We start from the raw sequence: 22,028 nt of genomic DNA on the forward strand, positions 1-22,028 counted from the left end.
GTGGAGAGGAATGAAAAACCTATATAACCAGTTTTCCTAAATTTTATTTCTCAAAGTGCAAATAAATCCAGAGAAGCTTGCTATCCTTCCTCTTAGCAATATAACATAGTATAGATCATTCATCCCTGAATTTTTTTAAAAAGTACAATAAATGCTACTCAACTGGAATATTTTAACATTACTATTAGAAACATAAGAAATATGATTTAAACTATGAGTTACAAGGGGTTTTATGTAATATAGGTATACCAAAATTTAATCAAACAATGCATACAACTTCCCAACTCTCTTCTTGGAAAAGCTGCAAAACATCATGTTCTTTTTCAGGAATGTATTGATGGTGACAGTAGCTTTGGTGATATTAAAGCTACTGCATGAAATGATAAAGGGTAAATAAAATGGCTATTGGAAACTGGCCTCACTAAATCTGAGGAAAATAATTCATTTTAAAAATCAATAATTTTCTGCTTTTAAGCTGTATTCATTTCAGGCAGATATGTCCACAGACAACCCATTTTAGTATACTTGCAAAAGCTAAATAAAGGAACAAAATGATTTCAAATAAAACAAAATAAAAGTTAAAAATCCAAAGTGCTACACCCAGGTAAAGACTGTACATTAAACAGCACTGAAGGAAATGAGTGACACAATTAGAATCATAGCAAACTCTTCCTAATGTACAAGTGGAAAAGAGGAAAACTGCTTCCATATTTGGTGATAGGGGTTGGGGCAGGGGGTTAATTCATAAACACATGGAACCCTAACAAATCCTATAGTATTTAAACACAATAATGATATATTTTAAATAAGAAAGGCAAAATTAGTAATAAAACTGATAGAAACTGACTGCCCTTTCTAATGGGAAAGGCTCTCTAGACTGGTTTTTAAGTAGGATATTGACTGGCAGTGAAAGATTAAGACTGCTGTGTAAGAGGAGAATGAGTTGGTCCCTGATTCATGGATGCAGTTAGAACCACTCATGGGTGGAGGACAGCAGGGTCTAAAACAAAAGCCAGCATGGAGTGAGATAAAGGAAGGAGAGACTGGCTGAATGTTACGTGGTGGTCATTTCGTCTCTAGCATTTTCATTTACCCGTTCAATATCCCTGCTTCTCTCATAAACTCAGCATATTGTCTTTCTTTAAACTCAAACCTTGAATGTTAATTACTCTCATTTCCGTTACCTCACCACTGAATAGGACTAATCCAAATTACACCACCAAATACCTGGTTAAAGGTTACCATAGTAACAACAATTGTCATTTACAGAATATATTCATGAAGTTTAATCTGCTTATGGTATCTTCATTTAAAATATATCAGGGCATCTTAATTGGATAAATATCCTTTAAAAATTTCTTTGATTCAAATATGCAGATAACACTTTTTTTCTCTAAATTTGTGATCAACCATAGGTTAAAGAGAATGTCGTATTAATGATAAATAATAACAAAATCGATGGAGGAAAATCAGTGGTATTGACTTGGATTATAGTTTAATACTCCAGTTTCAGTCTGCATTTAAGAAAAAATTACAGTTGTATCTACATGAAATCTCAATCCCATATTCAACACCTGCATCTAAAAATCATATAAAATTTAAGAAGATTCTGGCATGTGACAATTATTTTGTGTTACTATCTTCACATCTGAATTTTTAGTAATTTAACTGCTACATTAAAAGGTCTTAATTGCAAGAGTATAACTCATAGTGTGTCCCAGAAAGTCTGATAGAACTTAATCACACATCCCCACTGTCTATATTATTCTGAAGCACCACCTGTCAGCTGAGCAACATAATGGCATGTGACAGAGCTTGTGAACCAAATTTCTATCTGTCTCTCAGTCTAAAGACAATAGCCTAAGTAAAAATATATTTTTTGGGCTTCCCCGGTGGCGCAGTGGTTGAGAGTCTGCCTGCCAGTGCAGGGGACACGGGTTCGAGCCCTGGTCTGGGAGGATCCCACGTGCCGCGGAGCGACTGGGCCCGTGAGCCACAATTGCTGAGCCTGCGCGTCTGGAGCCTGTGCTCCGCAACGGGAGGGGCCGCGACGGTGAGAGGCCCGCGCGCTGCCGTGAAGAGTGGCCCCCGCTTGCCGCAGCTGGAGAAAGCCCTCGCGCAGAGATGGAGACCCAACACAGCCATAAATAAATAAATAAATAAATAAATAAAATTTAAAAAAAAAAAAAATATATTTTTTTATTTCTTATGCTGTAATTCACAGCATCTTTGAAAGTTTCCAGACTGGTAACTAAGAGAAATAACTATTTTCTTGATCTAACTCACTGGCAGTAGGGAGGTTGAGGTTGTTGCCAGAAAGGAAGCAGTCAACTTTAGAAGAGCAAAAACTGCCCTTCCCATTAGTAATACTGTTTTGCGGTGTTCCAATGTTAATCAGCGAGTGAGCACAACTTGCAGAGCCCTGTGAATTAAAAACTTTTTGATGATATGCATAGCCTTTGATTCCTTAAATATCAAAATAAATGTATAAAAACCATGATAGAGGGAAAGAATTTAATAATCACAGCAATTTACAGACTGTCTTCTATGTGGAAAAATCTGTTTAGTATTCGTAGATAGATGTGAAGATTCTGCTCCAGCGTGCAGAAATTTTTCCAAAAATACATTCAGTCATACATTATATTAGTTGTGCCCTATCTTGAAAAGTTTAAATGGCTATAAAATATAACATAAAGAGTTATCTCATGAATTTGATTAAAAACCATTTTCTCTTAAGGTGCTTTAAAAAACAATAAGGATGAAAGGACAGAGGACTTGAGTTTGCCAGGTAAACATAAATCTTTGGAACAAAACTGTCTCCCTAAGCTCTTTTTTTAATACCAAAACTGTAAAAAAAAAAAAAGAATATGAAGGAAAAATGATTTCAGAAAACTGCCCCTCACAGGGAGCCAAATTCTTTCCCAAATAGTCTACTTACAGTACTCATGCCTATTCATATACACAATGCTTCTGCAAATCAATACTGCATCACCTGTTTATAAACATAGGACATAGAACTGCTGTTCAAATTATGAGAAAGGGGAAGTCCATGGTCTGCTCATATTTAACATTTTGTAACTTTAACTGTATGATGTTTCTTTTTTTGCTTTTAACTGCCTTAGCTATCATACTACTAATACTATAGTGTACATAATGTAATTAACTTCTGAGCATCTATGTGATAGATACTGTTTTATATGTACTACCTCATTTAATCTTCATAAATATGAGGTTGATCTTAATATTAGATGCCCTTTTTAGATGAGAAAATTGAAGCTTAAAAAGATTAAGAAATTAACCCATCTTCACATGGTTAGTATGCAAACCTGGGCTATTTAATTCTTAAGTCCCTCTATTTAACCTCTACTTCAACTCTTTGCAATATTTCACTTGATATTATCGATTTTAAAAAGTGATTAAACTGGTTACTCTATTTGAAGTGTTATAAATGTACTGAAATTATAATGTGACAATAGAAAAGTAGCATATATTGTTAATATACTTGATCATGTTTCCAAGATTTGCATATTCACAAATATACCTGGTTATTAACAATTATTACGGGTATCAAATAAAATAATTGTTAATGGCCTAAAATAGGTAACAAATGAATCTATATTGTCAATATCCTTCTTAGAGGTTTTAGTTTATTTTCTTATATAAAATATTGCAATTTGGACCATGGAAAATTGATAGTTAGGAGCTTAGGCATTGCTGATTGGCCACCTGCACAGATGTTTCCCATTTGGTAAATTATTAAATCTCTCTAAATTTCTGTTTCCTTGACTGTAAAATGAGGACAGTGGTGGCCACGTTGTGTAGACTAGTTGAGATATTGCATGAGAAGTGCTTTAGCACACTTCCTGACACAGTAGTCCTGTAGTAAGTATTAGATATTATGACTTGTTGGCTTTTTATCAATGAAGAATTAGTTGTGTTGTATAGAAATTTATACCAATTAAGATTTAAAAAGCACACTACATAGTGAAAAGAGAAAAGTAAAACGTTGGACTGCTTGAGTCAGAGATACTGGGTAGATCCATGTAGAGATACTCAGCAGGCAGTAGCGACAGGAAGGAGGGGAGCTCTGGAGAGAGGTAAGAGCTCAGAATAACTTACACAGCGTTGAGATGGGGAAGGGATCCAGAAACTGAGACAAAAAGGTAATGAAGAGGACCAAGGCCAGAGAGAAGCTTGAGAAAGACTTGTTGAGTGGGTTATCTTCATTCACTGCCGCTTTAAAGATGGATAACCAAAATCTTAAGTCTAAAGTATACCCAATAGTAGCCAAGTAGATTGTTAGAATATTATCTCTGTTGAGAACTGACTCTGTGATCTTGGCCAGTTATGTCATTCTGAGTCTCAGTTTCCTTATCTTTAAAATGGAGTTAATACCGCCTACCATGCAGATTTTAGGGAACACTGGAACTAATGCGTAAAAGTACCAGCACAGTCACAGTGCTCGCTGCAGAGGAAGCATTAAAATGGATATAGCCTGAGACAGGAGAGGTGGTAAATCAGAAAGACTTAAGGCAGAAGGTATATAAGGTATATAACAGGAATGCAGTTTTCATACCAGGAGAACCTAAAAGAATGTTAAAAGAATGGCAACAAAAGAAAAAAGCAAACATTTCATTTAGTGTAGATCTTACAGTATAGATACAAAATAGGTAGTAAAAGAGATGGAAATGTCAAAGGCCTTGAAGAAAAATATTTCCTAAGCAGACTGAGAAAGGTTTACTTTATTTGTAACCAACTGAAGCATGCGTATGTGCCTTCATCTTTTTATTTCCTTTTGATTTTTCAGTCCCTTTAGAAAAGTGCTTCTCTTTTGCTCTGATTTCTTAACACTTTACCCTCCACTCAGAACTAGAGGCCTATTTTTCTAACTTCCTGCCCTGCCTATGTCCTCACCTTCTTATATATGTTTCTCCCTCTGGTTAAGTTAAACCCAGTCTTATAAATACCTGCTGGCATAAACCCAGAAACACAATGAAACATTTGTATACTTTTATTCTGTATCATGTGGTTTTTACAATTGAGAATGATTTATTTGTGATAGTACATTACATTAGAGGTATGAAGGTCTAACGTAAAGACTACTGAGAAAAAATAAGAGCAAAGTATTTTATATTTAAGGAAACCAAACTTTAAAATATCCTTCACATATCCACAAATCTATTAAGGACAGGTAGATGGTGAAAAGCATTTGGGTGGGAATCCCAGTCACAGAGACAGAGAGTGTGGCTTTCACTGCCTCTATTTTTCAGAGACCAGGAAAGGATATTTGGGCATGACGTGCTTGTGACAGACCCTCAGGGTGGGAAGGGCCCTCAGTGGCCACGGAACCCAATCCCTACTCCCAACATCACTGACCAGTTGTTCTTCCGCTGCCTCATTCATTCTTTATCATCACAGAAGAGGTTAGGTAAGACTTTACCACCCCACACACATGAAGGAACTCACCACCTCCCAGGACAGACCATTCCAACTTTGGGACGCTCTAACTGTGAGAAACTCCTTGATGGTGTTCAACCGAAATCCGACACCTTACAATTTCAAACAGCTGCTAATGTTTCTGTTCTCCAAGGCTACACAGAACAGTGCTAATCCCTCTTATGTGTAACAGCCCTCCAACTCTTGAAGATAGTTATCATGTCCCCTTCCCAAGCCTCCTCTTTTCCATGCCTGGCATCTCCTTCTTTCTTTAATCATTCTTCAAATGAAGTGGAACTACATTATTTTGTTGTAAATATAGTTTTCTTTGTAAAATAATAAATCACATGTCCAAATGAAGTTACCAAGAGTATCATAATTAAGCTGATATTCACAACTTCTTTCACAATATTACATTTTAATCATGTAAAAAAAATTTTAATTGAATGTTTTCTTATCCACCACAAATGAAAGGAGTATATGCGGTGCCCTCAAGGGACAGACTCATATCTTACGTGACAATACACACTCGTGGGGCAGCTGACACCTTGCCAGATAAGCTGTTCATTCTGATTAATAATATAAGCATGTAATATGTTTATTCCCACATAGTTATGGCAATCGCAAATTCAAATTGTTGTGATTCTTCAGCAGCCCAATTTAAAGACACACATCACACATCAGCACCTGCCTCACTCTCAGGAAAATTCACAGCATCTGCTTTATTTGAGTCCTTTGGCCTGCCTCATTCACATGATTTGCTCCTAGGTTAATTCAATTGCGAACCAGTGACATCCTGTCTATTGTTTTTAAGCCACTTCTTTCCAAACTTCAAGTCAAATCATTAGTACCTAAACTGTGATACACAACTTAGAAACATGCCTCCTTCATACCGGTTAATACTTAATGGCGGCAAAGTTAGTATGATACTGTTCACATTCCTATTATTTTAAAATACTTATGGCAAAATTTTTATTACGTGTAAGAGTAACATTCATAGTATTTAGTGACCATCCCAGCAAAAACACATAAGAATGGATCACAGTATACGCCAAAGCAGAGATCTGAAGGTCCCTGATTGTGTCAGATATTAATTCTTCAGTTGTTTGATCTGGGAAAGTCTGAGGGAGGGGTGCCAGGGGAGGGCTCTGGGAAAGCCGATCAGTAGGAATATATTTTAATATTTTATCAAACAATAAAAGCATAAGGAACATAGCACTTGGATACTAGTCCTGGTAATGGAATATACTTTGTTGCTCATACCCTTACACAAAGGTTTCTAGGATTTTGAAAAAGCCAAACAAAAGTCTCAACATTCTTACTAGAAATAAAAAAGACATAAAAGTTATTTTTTCATATATTTGAGTAGGAAGCATTGAAAAGCATTTGATCTTGACCTGCTATGAAATCAAAGACGTCTTTAGCTTAAAACCTTCGTGTGCTATATCAGCATATATACAATTACTACAGACTTTAATCAAGAGAGAAGCTGTCTGAAAAAATTAACCTTGAAATAACCACTGAAAATATGATGAGATGAACAATTCATGAATATGAGAATTATTCTCTATAGTGAGCTTGATTATGGAGAACGCAGTCTTGAGCCATGACAAAGCTCTAGCAGGTATATAAATAATACTATAACTTTTTAGATACCTTTACAATACACTATGATAGAAAAGACTTTTGTGATGTTTTTTGAGATATTCTCAAACATGGATATTACTGTCCAAATTCCTGGCTTTTTCTAGGATCACGTTTCCATCAAGTGTTACATGTTTTATGACATTTTTTTCAGACAAGTTAGTCTCACTTAGGAATTCATTAAAATTTATTCTTTTGGATGATGACACTTTTTTACAAAGACCAAGATTTGGGTTTTTTGTGTGTTTTGTTTTATAGCCACTTCCTGATAATTACAGTGGATCTCTTCCTGTTGGCTTATCCAGCAGATGAATGACTAGTTTCAGAATATGCATCTAACCACATACCAGATTTGAATCAGAAAATTATCATAAAATGGGACTTCTTATTCACTCACAAATAGTCAAAATCCTTAAATATCCCAAGCCCAGTATATATGTCCGTGAAACAAAGATATTTTGGATGTTTTGACATATTTTATTTTCAGCAGACCTGGAACAATTGAAATATTTTTGTTTTTTCCCTTTTTCTCATTAATAAATCTACCTTCACAGTGCTCATCCTGCCAGTGAGAAATGTGGTACTTAACAGAAATTTATTTTTATACAGCCTATAAATGTTGAGTGAAAGCTGTTAAACTGTGGGAGACAAACTTCATCTGTACCTTTTCAAAGAGTGGCTGAGTCAGTTTGTAGGAGTGAAACAGCATGTATCAGATCTAAATTTGCTAAACAAAATTAGCTGCCTGCCATTCTGTTTGTCTTATCTCTTTCTCTGGCCCATGGTGTGCTAATTCTGGCCACAAGCAATATAGTAAGTACAGAAAAAATAATAAATGTCCTTTTCATCAACAGTTACATAAAATGTTTTGTCTATTTCAATTTATCTCAAAGTTTTTATATTTTCATATTTCATTCTGCACTTAAAAAAGAAAAGAAAAGAAAAGGAAAAGGCCACTAAAGAATTGTATCTGAATACCAATCACTTCAGTTTCCATTAATTCCAAGTACACTTTTAGAGGTTTCGATATATCACCAGGGACAATGGGGCTGCTAAATTTGAAGTTAAAACAACTGGGAAATATTAACTGTTTAGCTGATATATTTACACAGTAAAAGTATGACTTGAAATACTAATCCTTTTATTGTTACTTAAATGTGTTAATATATTAGTAGTTAAAATATTACCAAATATCTGAGCTGAGTACTGATTTTAATTTAGATGCATTGTTTCATTCACAGCTAATAATGTCTATTGTAGTTAAAATGGTCACATTTAACATAGTCAGAGGGTAAAAGTCAAAGATAGATTTTTTTTTTAACTGTGCTAAATAACAAATGATTAAAAATTCAATGAGCTGTATTTCAAGTGGTAGGGCCTTAGTAAAATAGTTTTTATATACCAAAAGTGACATGATTCTTTTAAATCACAACATTATAAACCAACCATTATGAACTACAGAATTGCATAAGAGACAGCATTACATGACCCATTTAAAAAACATGGTATCAAGAAAATATATATATACCTGGATGAGGCATGTTCATATTCAGAGTGGAAATATTTTGAAAATTATCTCTACAGACTACATTATTTCATCCAAAGATATACTGAAGTGCTTTATAGTGTGATTTTACTCTTTATGACAATTTTTTTCTCAAAACAATGCATTCTTCTACATTAATAGTAGACGCTAGCTACGTGCAGTAGGAAAAAACATTAAAAATTATATAATGACACCCAAAATTCACACTAAATGAGAAATAATATGACTTCTTAAAATGTATAATTTTCAAACATAGGCAGAAGTACCATAAAGTTTTTTGTAAAAGGCTTCAGCTTCAGAGCCCCTCTCTTCCATTGGTGCCTCCCAAGGACCTGTACTTAATTTGTATTTTTATTTCTGTATCGTTTTTTAAAGAGGTTCCCCAAACTGCATAAATGCAGGTCCCAACATCTTGGAAATGCCCCTGCTTTGAAGTTTTCTCAAGAAGACAAGGCTTATATGATGATTTCCTTAATACATACAACACACCACACACACACACACACACACACACACACACACACGCACACGCACAAAAAGACCTCTGGAGAATAGAAAGGATGAGGAGAAATGCAGAGTAATCCAAAGGAGGACTCCTCGAATGATAGATTTATTGGATAAGTTTCTTCAAATGGCTCCAGAGAAAGTATAAAGAGCCGTTGACCTGAAGGCAGAAGGATTTGGTGCGCTGAGCATCCTTTTCTCCCACAGTGGGGCAGGTAGAGTAGAGGAGCCACGCCTTTCAGAGGGTCACTAGCTCCTGTGGCTGGAGAAGGCATGAAAGAGGAGGAGCAGCAGACGGCAGAGGCAGCTGGCTCAGAACACGGCAGACATGTAACTGCACCGACGGATGCACCAGTCAGGCTTCACCCTTACAAACTGCTTCTTTATATCTCTATTTCCTCGTTTACAAAGTAGGAACAATGATCCCTGACTCAAAGTTTCTTCTCAGGGATTCTTAAAGGAAAAACAATCAGGAAAGTTCTAAGAAATTTTTCAGACAGAGGTACTAATGTCTCCATATGCAATTTTCTCATTAATAGATTACTCTGCAGACTGTTAGGTAAGTTGTGAAGTTACATTAACTCTTTCAGGACGTTATAAATTAAGGTACACTTAGGGCACCACAGTGACCTAGAAAGGTTGACAGTTTCTTGGAATCTGATAACCTGAGAAGAAATGCCTGGAAGAGCATTTTCCCTGGTAGAATCTGACCAGGGAAAATCTATAAATACTATAATCATTTCACCAATTTTCAGAATGCAGAGTGAATCATCTAAAAGAGTAGCTAAGAGAATCCCAGTCACCTCTCAGTACAGTTATGCTGCAAGTATTTCTTTTATAGGATCCTTTTCAAATGGGAGGCATATATCTAGTTGTCTATTTTAAGATACTGAGAAATCTTAGTATTAACAAAGTTGTGTTATTACATACATCTCGGAATAGAAAATGCCACATTCTGTCTGGAACCCTTTTTTCATGAAATCCTTATTAGCATTTCTCTGGAGGCAAATTCCTCCCAAGAGTTCGGAAAAATCACTTAATAACATATTTTTTTATATTGTGTTTCACTGGTCTCATCTGTCCTTCTTTAAAAGAAAGGGGAAATCTAGCATCTTGAGCTTCTTATATGTCCTCCTCAGTGCCTAACACAGTCCTCAAACACACTGATAGGTCAGTACATGTTTACTGCTTAAACTGATTAAAATTTTAAAATAAGAGATAAGTAAGAAAAGCAAAGTAATGGTCACATAAAAATAGTATGCTACAAGACAGTTACATGTTTAAGAATGGTATTTATATATCTTTAACTCACCAAAAATAAAACAAATATACTTGGTACCAAATTATGAGCAGACTCTAAAAATGGGAATGAGGACAAATGATATACTCTTGGAAACACTCCATTGAAAGAAATACCCTAGGAAGCTCAAGAAAGCAACTAAGGAAATTCCCAAGGTAAACATGTCTAATATCTATTATTAGGAATTCTATAATTATGTTTTTAAAACAGCTTACTTTGTGCACTTATATGGTTTAATTATAAATAATAACCATCCGTGAATGAGCTTAAAATTGTTTCAGCAAATGTATGTTATTCTTTCATTTAAAAAAATATTTTTAAAGAGCTTACCATGTATGTGGCACCTCATTAGTCTCTGCAGGGTTTGATAAAAATGTTTGCTCTTAAAAAGTTAAAACTATAGAATGGTTTAAGATTAAATGCAGATAGGTGGTACAGATAAGGATTATAGATTAGGGTAGCAAATGAAGGAAAATCTAATGAAGAGGTATGATTTAATACAGAACTGGAAAGATTCAACAGTTTGGACAGGGAGGGCAACCAAGGGAGCCATGAATTCCAGGGAGAGGGGTCAGCAAAAGGAAAGACAGCAAGCAAGGCTCTGGAATACTGACTAGGTCAGCCTGGTTCTTAGACAGAATACATCTTAAGAAACTCTTAAGACTGGATCAAAAAGGAAACTGAAGACTATTTTAACAGGCTTTGAACTCTGCAATGGGAATCCATTGAAGGCTTCTGAATAGAAACTAGGATAATAAAAGTATTATATTAGCAATGGTCATCTGGCAGTGACAAGAGGAAGTCTTGGAGGTAAAAGGACATCGAACAAGGGGATGAGTAAAGAGGATCTTGCAGTAGCCTGCTCTGAGTTTTTAATGACTTGATGAGGTCAACAAAAGTCTTAGGGAATAGATTTTAATAAGCCATGCAATCAAATTTCCTTTGGGGGAAAAAAAAACTTGTTTAATTGCTCTAGTTCTAGATAAAATGATCAGACAACAGGAACTCTTAAAAATGAAAGTGTGTGTCTAAAAGAAATATTATTCTGTTTTATTTTTATTTGGTTTTCATAGGTTCCCATAGGAAAAAAAAAATCTCATATTCTCATATCCTCTAAGCCTACAGGGAAGAATAGGAAATAATGACAAAAAAAGTTTTTAGTAAAAGGAGAGTTCGCTTAAAGCAAAATGCCATCCATGACTTCAATTAGGCATCCCCTGCTAGTGATGGGGACCCATCTTGAAATAGAGGATTGCATAACTTATTACTCAAGCTATAACCATACTAGACATAGTCATAGAACCTAGAGAATCTGTTGTCATATTTTCACTCCTAACCAGCCATGAGATATCCTCAGCACATCATAGAAGACCAGCAGACACATTTTTTGAGAGCAGGTTTACAATCCCCATTAGTATCCTAAAAGCTTAAAACTTGGATGTCCACCTAACCCATGTGCATATGGGACTAGACATAAGTAAAGGTCAGAAGAGTAGTAAAGATATGGTAGGTAAAATTTATTATTTACAAGTCTGATCTTTTTGGAAAATAAAGGAGTGCTTACTGCACCCTTCATTTTCTTCTCTCTAAACACTTTTAGACAACGTTCCCAATGAAATATAGAACATTCATAGTGCCTTGATTCCTATTACTTTAACTCTCTGGATTGAGAAACTGAGTCTTATATATTCTTATTCGTGTTTAGTATGCTTCAGTAACCCCCACAATATTGGAAATAACATGATTAACAGTAATGATCCTGAGCTAGCTCTCAAGGGAGAAGTTTAATGATACTGCAGAGGACGTTTCCTCGTGCCTATGTTAACGTTTTACAGAGGGGGACCCATTTTTATCGCAAATTCCTAACAGGAAGTGACTCTTCCTGCCAAAACAGGTTTAAACCTCCCTTCTGTCACTATCCCCCATGAGAATGCTGATCATGTCCGAGAAACCTCTGGCGCTTTAGAGAAGTCAGGGACAACCAGAGAGAGTTAAGGTTAAATCAACAACATTCAAAGTCACAAGGACCAGAGGCAGCATCTTGCAGAAGCCAACTAGAAGGAGGCAAATGCACCACAGAAGTAAATTTATAAAGTCTTAGTACTTAAAGCTTAGCTTATGCACTTGTGCAAAGAATAACTGTGATCCTAGTAGGGCCTGAAGAAAGATGAGGACCCAACAAGATCAGTGGTTAAGATAAAGAACCTTGCATCTAAGGATGGGCCTGGATCAATCTGAAGTATTCCCATGGATTTGCTAGTTAAGGATCCCAAGCAACTAACTGGTCATGAAGAACCCACTGTTTACCCTTTATAATCCATTTTCTTAAAGCATGCATACTACTTAATACAGAATGAAGAAATAACCATTCTCTACTTATTGGTCATCTTCACAAAGTCACAGGTAAAAGAAACTCTTGAAGACACTGTTATAAACAGATACTACCATCGGCAACACTTACCTGACTTTCAGGGTCAAAATTCTACGTCCAGAATAGGCACTACCAGGTGAATAGATCATCTTACAGAACTACACCTTAACAAAGTTTGCTATATTTCTTTAATCTTAAGGTGCTGTAAGTTATAAATGTAATCAATGATTATTCTTAAATATAAACTAAAGATGATGATCCTACAGTCTTCCCCTTGAAAAGAACTTCGCAGTCTGATAATTAAGCCCATGGCTCCAATCCATTTGTTTTCATTCAATCTTCCAATACTCTTTAAAAATAACCCAACCTTAAACTTTATTCTTTTTTTTTTAAGTGTCTGCAACTTTTCAAGTACTTCTTTGTACGTTAAAATGATAGGAGTGTTGGGAACTGCCAACTAATTTATATTACCTAACTTCTCTGGGCTCCCAGTTTCCTCAGCTAGAAAATAAAAGGTGTGGACTAGATGAGTGGCTTTTAAATAGTGCTAGATTTCTGTAAAGCCAGCGCAGGAGAGTAGACACCAGAGTGGGAGAAAAGTGGGAGAGTGCCAAAGGCAGGGGGCACAAAGCTGGCTTCTCGACGAAGCTTTAACAAAAGACTTCTCCTTTCACCCTTTTACCTGTTTTAGATACCAGGGTTACACACATAAATTCACTTGAAAAAAAAGAGGTTCCTTTATAAAAATAATTGAAAACCAATGCATTTCTTTTTTCTAAAAAGTCTATTCTTTTTCTGTCTAGCTGAATCATTAAAAACATTCAAGATGTTAACTGTTTAAGTATTACTTTCAGCTATACTGATAGAGATGAGGAAATTGAGACACAAAGCAAGAAGTCTAACCTAAGATCACAGAGACAATGATTGTATGACCAGAATCTAATTCCCCTAATTTCTATTCTGCTGCTTTATTCTGTAGCATTCCACAACAGCAGGGCTGCTGCTGCACTACTGATAGCTCAGGCGTGCACCATTCCCATTAAATTCTATGTGGCTGCCGCCCCCTGGAGTTGTGCCAAGCAACAGGCCTGCAAAGCAATCACGTATTTAAAATGAAAATAACTATAAAACAATTACTACCTGTTCAAAAAAGCAGTTTAGAATTAGGACCCCAAATACCATATATTTCACCTCTATGTTATAAAAGTGAGACAGTTTTCTTCCCTCTTGAAAAATTAGTACAAATAGAAAGCACCAGTTGAAGCGTCAAATATTACAACAAGAAAGTGGCTTTAAAGCTTTGATTAAAGCATTGGAAAATAGGTCAATTTATTTAATAAACATGTCAGAATTATCAACAACTCGGAAAAACCCAAATAAGACAAAATCTAAAGAGACCATAGAGCAATTCGGAAAAGTAGTATTTTGGGGAAATGGTCTTCAAATACAAATTCTTTAGACTTAATAATCTCTTTATTTCCTTTAGGCAGGTGCTCTTCTGACAGCAATGGTCTGTTAGAGAGCTTACATTATGTTTATTAACATATGTGTTCATGTTTTAAATATATCAACTAACTCATTACTGGGATGTATCTCAATATCACAGAAGGCTTTAAAGCCATTTTTCAGAAAAGGGCTATACAGTGGAGAAATAGAGAATGCATTACATGCATTTTCCCCTCAGGCATGCAAGCCAAGTCACAAAGACATGGAGTGAGTTGCTCAAGGTATTAAAAAGAAACTGGAGGAACGATGTCCCTCCAATATAGAAATCCTGATTTGAACCACCTGGCTATGTCCTGTGTCACACTTAGTCACACAATAGGTAGGCAAAATCTCCTTCAAATTACGTAGAAAAGCTACAGTTTCAGGAAACACTGATCTAAGATCTTTTCTATTTAAAAAAATAAAATAAAATTGAGGGATTATTTGTCATTATAAACTGTAAATTTCAGTCAGTAGGAATACTAGAAGGCATGAAAAGTAAGGTTTTACTTTAACTGTCTAATATTTATATTAATTCAGGAAATGAGTACTAGATAAAGACGCAATTTGGTTCCATATGGTCAAATGTAACATAGTAGAACATTTCTAAAATGATATAACCTGGAGAAAAGTTTATAATTTGATTAAATTCTGCCCTGCAACCATACTCAGTAGATCACTGTCAAAGATAACAGTGGAATATGCTTGACAATTAACTTTTGTAGAACAGCTATAGTCTTAAACATTCATAAGCTAATTTCAAGGTAAATATTAACATCTCGCCCTATAAAGCAGTATCTCTTAAAGGGGTGAAATCAAACAGCAAGTGCCAAAAAGTCTGCAGGTAAGAGAACATCTTTTTTGATCATTTGCTTCCTTTATGTTAGAGGCACTTACAATTTACACATGGATATCCAACAGCAGCAGGACACCGTAAAATAAAGCAAAAACTTGTTGCTATTGTTAATATATGCTAAATTTTTTAAATAACTGGATTGAAATAATACTGAAAACGATACCACTTTAAAACACTGCCATGTTTAAGACACACTAATTCAATTTATTTTCTAAAATGTGCACCTTACATAGTCATTAATCTCAAGGTGGCTCTAATCACAAGGCTTCAGAGCATATTTAGATAGAGCACATTTCCTTGCATCCCTAGCATCTTTTAAATGGCAGCAGTCTACCTCCCTCCTTTGGTCAAGAGGGCACAAGAGGGAGAGAGAAAGGGAAAAGGGGACTTCTCTGTAGAAAGATTTGGCCTTGGAGTCAGGGTTTTTGAGATGTGCTAGTGATCTTGGATCGATGTCTTTTTATTTTCTTTCAGGAATAAATCTGAGCAATGGAATGGCTTGCGATTGTCCAGCCAACCAGCCATATCAGATTTATCAGAAAGAAAGAATGAAAACTGGCTCAGAGGACTCCTGCAGTGCCTGAGTGGCAGGTTGCTGGGAAAGGCACACACAAAAAGAATATCCTTAGTGATGATGTGGAAAACATATATTCATATGTGTAAACTCAATAAATAATAAGACGTAAAAAGGAATCCATAGTAATGGAAAAGGTAAATGCATAAGACAGATGATAAATAGAACTTCTATTTAAGAACCAAAGGGATGAAAGCTCATGAATACTAGATATTTGAATCCACTTTAAGGAGAAAATATGATTTTTCCTCAAATGAATGCAAACTCCAAAAATCAGCCAATGCAAACTTAGTGTTCTCAGGTTAGAGCAAAAAATACGTAAATCTTCCATGAAGGGCATGCCCTGGTAAATATTCTAATGCAATTTCTTAATTAAGACACATATTCAGTGACTAAATGAAAATTATACATATAAAGGAGTAAGTACCCTGATTTTCAAAAAATTTGACTTTCTATGCATGTATGATTAAAAAAAAAAAAGGAGTCTGTTTTGAGAGAAAAAAATCAGAAATCAAGGAATCATGACACAACCAGAGTCATTCAATTTTATCATATCAGTCCACATTATGGTATATTCAAGTGATCTGCAGTCACAATACGTATAAATTTATTTGGAAGCATTCTGAAGAAAAAAAATTATACCTTAGTCTAAAAAGGCTCCTTTTACATATATAAGAATTTCAAAATTGAAAGAAAAAAAGGGAAACTGTACCCATGGGTGTGCTTACAGTAAATACATGTAGGGAGAGAACTGATTTTTTTTTAATTATATTGAACATCTTTTCATCATTTAACTAAGTTTTATTAACCTTTTTCTTCTCAAATGTAAAAAAAAACTAATTTTGGAGATATATCTTAAATACATAGGAAAAATGTATGTTCTTTTATAGAATGAAAAGCAGGACCTAGTTACTTGCAAATAAAAAAATGGGAACTGAACTTGTTCATATCTACTAAGGTATGTAAGAGCATCACTTCAGTACTACTACATTTACATACATATATTGTACTTCAACACAAAGGTGATACTGATTATTTTTCCATCGTACCAGGAAGACAGAAATTTTGGAATTCTTTTTGGTGGTAAAGGCTTTATAACAGCCACATAAAGGGCCTTTGACTATAATATTTCTAGATAAAATAAATCACTGGAAATGAGACAAAGCCCTTCAGAATTACTATCAAAAAAAAAAAAACTGTCTTCTCTAAAGTTGATTTTTTTTTTCCAAGCAAAAGAGGAAAAATAAAAACAGGTCCTCTTCAGTTACAATTATTTTAATAAATATCTTAGATCTATACAACAGAATCCTGCCCCTCCCATATTTTTATTCTGTTCACATAGAGCAGTAAATAAGGTGCATTCCTTCTGCTTCTTAAGAAATTAGCATTTCAAAAATATGCCACTTTCCCCTGAACTCCAAGCGTGTCTAATAATGCGAGAAGCAGATTGTCTTCCCTCGTTTCCTTAATTTGTTTCATCTAAAAGCAATTCACTCAACATCTTGTCGCCCTCTGGCAGCTTAGTTTACTTATCCGCACTTAATTTCTCGTTTGGACCAAAACAAACTCCTCCAAACTGCTACTGACTGCTAACCGCAAGAGGGGAGACACGCAATATGTATTTACTTGGGAACATACAGCCATAGGTACGTAGCCACGAACACACGCAGAGCCTCACTCATACCCCAGAATATAAGTTGGTTTTCTAAAAGCACTACATTAAAACCAGCTGAACTTTCCCTGCCAGGTGCGGCAGGGCGGGGGTGGGGAAGAGCAAAAAAAGAAGTCCCGGGGGCATTTGCAGTTTCCAGTGGATCACCTTAGCGTGCGTGTTGCAATTACACCAGGGATGCACCCGAGAGCTTTTCTTTGTGCGGCCCTTTCATCTAGATCACTTTGTGTTTCGAACAAGGGAGGCTCGCCTTTGTGCCCCCAGAATTTCAAGTACAGAGTCAGACACGGAACAACAATGGCACGCTAATCCTCGCGCACTAAATGGGCTCACTTATGGGCCTGACAATTCACGCGGGGAAGCGAGAAGCGACCAGCGAGGGCGCGAGCTGGTGTCGCCTGAGACGGGGAAGAGGACAGCTGCAGAACTAATTTGGATTACATTCCTTGCAGAAATTCTGAAAAGGGCTTTTCGGCATAGCTCAACCCCGAGCCGCACAGTTAATACCAAATTGCTGCGGACTCGGAGCCGGGTCCCCCAGCGGCTGAGGCTGCACCAGACGGCCCCCAGTAGGTCTCCTTGCAGAAATTCCTCTCGGCTAAGCTTGCGTGTCAGTCGCAACTGCTTTTGAATGGGTCAATGTGCATAATCAACCCATTGAGGGGAAATATGAAGGGACTCCGAGTGGGGAGGGAGATAAAAAAGGGATGTATCTAAGAGGCCGCTTGGAATCTCAAATCCGTGTTGGTGTAATTCCGGAGGTGGCTGGAGCTCGGGACCTGGTATGCATAAAGAATTTCGGAGTAATTGGGAGGGTGCAAACGTCCAGTACAAACGGCGCACACTGTGCCATTCGAAGGTCATTTTGAGAGGCTCGAGGATTGTAACTTGTTATTTACTAGGCGAGGAGGGGGAGGCGGCGGGGGCGGAGCGGGAAAACTACAGCGCGCTGTTTTCTTGGTGAGGTCAGAAGGACACCCTCCGGGGGCCTGAAGCTCTCCCTCTCGCCACTCCCGTGGGCTTTATCTTCTCTAGCTGCCTCCCACGCTCCCGCGACCAGCCCCGGATGGTTCCGGAAATCTCCCCGGCTCTCCAAAAGGCCCCCCTTGGCCGCGTCAGTCACCCGTTTCTCTCAGCCCTTTCCTGTCCCACTTTCATCCCCAGGAAACTCAAGTGTCAGAAACTTTGAGCTCCCTCGCCCTGCAGGTGCTGTCACTGGCCCTGCGGGCCGCGGCGCGCCGATCGCGCCGCGCTGCCTCTCCCGGGTCAGTGAGCCTCCTGCCGGGCGGGGGCACCGGGGCGCGAGCTCTCCGGCCGACAGTTGCCGCGCACCCAGCGCAGCCGCGCCCGCCTCGGGTTCAATCCGCGTGACGGGTCGGCTCGGCAGCCGCGCCCGGCAGTAAACAGAAGTTGGAGGGACTCCGGCCAATAGCAAGTTGAACTACAGGAAGAACTCTTCCTGGAGCCAAACTCAGAAACCGACGGGAAGGCCGGGCTCCCGGCTTAAGTATGTCAAGCCATTTTTTTTTTTTTTTTTTTTTTTAAGCGGTCAGGCAGGCAGGCAAGGAAGCGCCCCTCTAGTCAATGGGGGCGACGGCTGGGCACGCTGGCCGAAGAGGCCTAGCGTTGTGGGCCCCCGGGCCGAGGCGCGTCCTCCCGCCGCGCTCCGGCTCCCAGGCTGGGCTCAGGGCGGGTTTGACCCCGCAGGCTCGGGCGGCCGAGGGCGCAGCGGCCGCGGGCAGCACACGCAGGTGCAAAGCCCGCTCTCTCGGAACCGCTCTCTCCACAGCCCGCCCTTCCGCTCAGCGGAGCCCAGCTGCCACCGCCTCGGGACCCCCGTCCTTCCCCGGCCCCGGGCGGGGAGCGCTTCTCGGAGGCTTCTTCCCTCGGGGGGCCCGGACCCGGAGAGGAGCGTCTCCCCTGACTCCGGCTTTGGGTCTCCCACGTCCTGCACAACGGGCGCCACCAGAAGGGATCCCGCTTAGGGAGGCTCACAGAAAACGCGCGAGAAAGAAGCGGGTGAGAGAGAGAGAGAGAAAAGGGGCGCAGAGTGATTTTTCACGATAACTAAACACAGGCACACGCAGAGGGTAAGTTTGGGCACAGAAAGAGAGTCGCACGAAACCCAAGGAAGAGGCTCGGATGGAGTGATCCCTCCACGCCCCGGAGCGAGCGTGTCTCCGGCTGGGCGAAGGGGGCGACGGAGCCACCCGGCACAGCTCTGCCGGCGGCCGCAGGGTCAACCGCGGGAGCGCGAGAAGGACCGCGACCCACCTGACTGAGAAGCGCTGGGCTGGACGGTCCCCGCCGCCACGAGAAGGCTCACCCAGACCCACAGTCCTGTCGCCAGCTTCATTTTTTGGAAGTCTCAGGTCCCGTGCTGATAATTACATGTCCAAATGGCATATCCCCTTTCGGGCACACGGAGGAGATCCCTCAGCCGGGCGCGCGTGAGGGCGCGAGGGGGACTGGCGCGCGCGGGGCACCGGCTCCGAGCGCGGGCGACCCAGTCCGCGCCCGCGGGGCCGGGGCCCGGCGGAGCGGGGGCAGAGGGTGCGCGTGAGCGTGCGCGCGGGTGGGAGTGGGCTCGAGTGTGTGCGCGTGGTGCTCCTGGTCGGGCCGGACAGCTATTTCCCCGGGTGAGCCTCCGCTTTCTCGCTCCCTCCTCACTTTCTCGCTCTCTCTCCCTGGTTGGTCAACAATAAAAAGCAAGGGTTCGGAAAAGGGTTTCCAAAAAAAGTTGATTGCAAACAGGCGGTAGCTTTCCGGCCTCTCCCCCCAGCCGGACTCTGTTCGGCTCCCTTTTCAGTTTCCTCGCACCTCCAGTCCAAATTGGGAGGAAAGGGAGGGGTGGCGGGGAGAAGCTGCTTGCTTCACCCGATCCTGTCCTTTTTTCCTGTCAGCTTTCCTCACACTTGTCCGGCGGCTGCTGTAATTAAAGCTCCGAGCGTCATTTCCAACGCTCCGCCGTCTCCAGCTGCAGCCCCACAGAGAAATTAATAAGACTCGGTCCGGGAGGGGGGGAGAAAAAGAAAAAAAAAACGGTGCGGGGTGGGGGGTGGTGAGTAAAACAACCCTCCACGCAATCAGGCTGGCTCGGCTCAGCCGCGCAAACCCCGCCCCCAATCCGACCCAACTAGCCACGCCTTCTCCCCCAAAGGGAAATCTTATTGGTTCAGCCACTCCCCAAAATCTTGGGCCTCGGGAGTTGGGAAAACACCTGTCCGGGAGCGGGAGCCTGGTGGTGGGGCGGGGAAAGCTGGATTTAATAGGCTCACCCGAGGCCACCGACTGAAACAGAGGCCCCCGGACAGCTGGCCCGCAGAGTGCGCAGACGTGCTTACAGAAAAGATTTTTTTTCTTTTTTAGACAAGAAAGTCACCACGGTGCTCATCCACAGACAGGACTTGCCCTAGAAATAGAAGAAAACACTGCTTCAGTCATAAAACCTACCCCCCCTTCCTACTTCCTCATGCTTCACACTCAGAAAGTAGTGTGAAGGGAATCTAAGCACCCGTCTTTCCCCAACTATACAGTCTCTCCCACCCTTCCCACCCTCCCAAACTGACGAAACTAAAATTCCACGTTTGTAGAGCTGCATCCTTAGATTTTTAGACTTTACGGGTCATTTCCTCTTTCCCTTGGACTCTAGAACAACGTGGTTTGGGGTTCATTCCCATGAAGCAGATTCTAGTCCAAAGCTACAAATTTGGTTCTAAAGGCTAGAAATGGTCCCAGGCCTGAGCTGTTCCGTCTGAAATAACTTAAGAAGGCAATGTCAGGACATAACCAACCTCACATGATTAGGTTTTTTCTACAGTGGACCCGGCTTTAGTCCCCTTCCATGTTCTCACTCAGCCAGTTCACACTCCCCAACCCCCAGAGGTCATTGCTAGCTACAGGAGTTTCTGGACTAAAATATCTGGGATTGGGTCATATCATTGTACAATATCCCTTGCTTTTTACAGCTCTGAAACTGTACCCTGGACAGAGGCCAGAACCTCCTGAGGGTAGGAGGGCAGGTTATTGGTTTGCTATTTGCACAGGCGTTCTATGTATGAATTCTTTTCCTTTTTCAGTTTCTCTAGAAACAGCAAATACATAAATAAGAAGTATCAGGGGAGCTTAAAAATTAAGCCACCCTGCCTCCTCACTCATCATCTGAGACCTTCCTATTCCTCCCCCACATCTTTTATCTATAGCCTTGTCCCTTAAGAATTTCCATGGAGCTAGAACACAGAGAAAACGCAGCTTCATCCCAGAGGCCTGAAGCCTTCCCCTTCTTAGGCAAGTAACAGGCACAGAGAGCAGGCCAAACAAGCTGAGCATGCTGCTTTGCCCAGAGCAGCGTAGGGCCAGGAAAAACTAAGCCTAGAGCAGGTGACAGTGACTTAACCAGAGTGGTACTGATTGCAGCAGAAGTGTGCACACTGTTCTTTGGGATTATCTACGCTGTCTTTTATCACCCTCCCCCCTGTTTTTTCTTTCATTCAATCTCTTTTCACTCCCCTTTCCTTAAATCCCCTTCTGTTTTTTTATGATGACTCTCAAACACCTCTCTTCCATGAAAGCTACTTCTTTGTAAAATTTCCATCTGTCCCCAGAAAAGCAACTTAAGTGATTTTTTTTTAAGTATTGCT

At 39.7% G+C, this 22,028-nt stretch overlaps 1 protein-coding gene across 2 annotated transcripts in view; it reads right to left on the reverse strand.

The window, feature by feature from the left end:
- The window catches only part of ERBB4 (erb-b2 receptor tyrosine kinase 4), a 1,139,160-nt gene extending 1,118,740 nt beyond the window's left edge, over window positions 1–20,420 (reverse strand). For both annotated transcript variants that reach the window (XM_059928620.1, XM_059928621.1), the window contains exon 1: window positions 19,663–20,420. In XM_059928620.1, coding sequence (XP_059784603.1) covers window positions 19,663–19,744 — 82 coding nt within the window. In that variant the 5' untranslated portion in view covers window positions 19,745–20,420. The remainder of the gene's footprint in view (window positions 1–19,662) is intronic.
- Window positions 20,421–22,028: the final 1,608 nt, after the last annotated feature.

This window comes from Balaenoptera ricei, chromosome 7, assembly GCF_028023285.1.
Source record: "Balaenoptera ricei isolate mBalRic1 chromosome 7, mBalRic1.hap2, whole genome shotgun sequence".
In the NCBI taxonomy this organism is placed as follows: domain Eukaryota; kingdom Metazoa; phylum Chordata; class Mammalia; order Artiodactyla; family Balaenopteridae; genus Balaenoptera; species Balaenoptera ricei.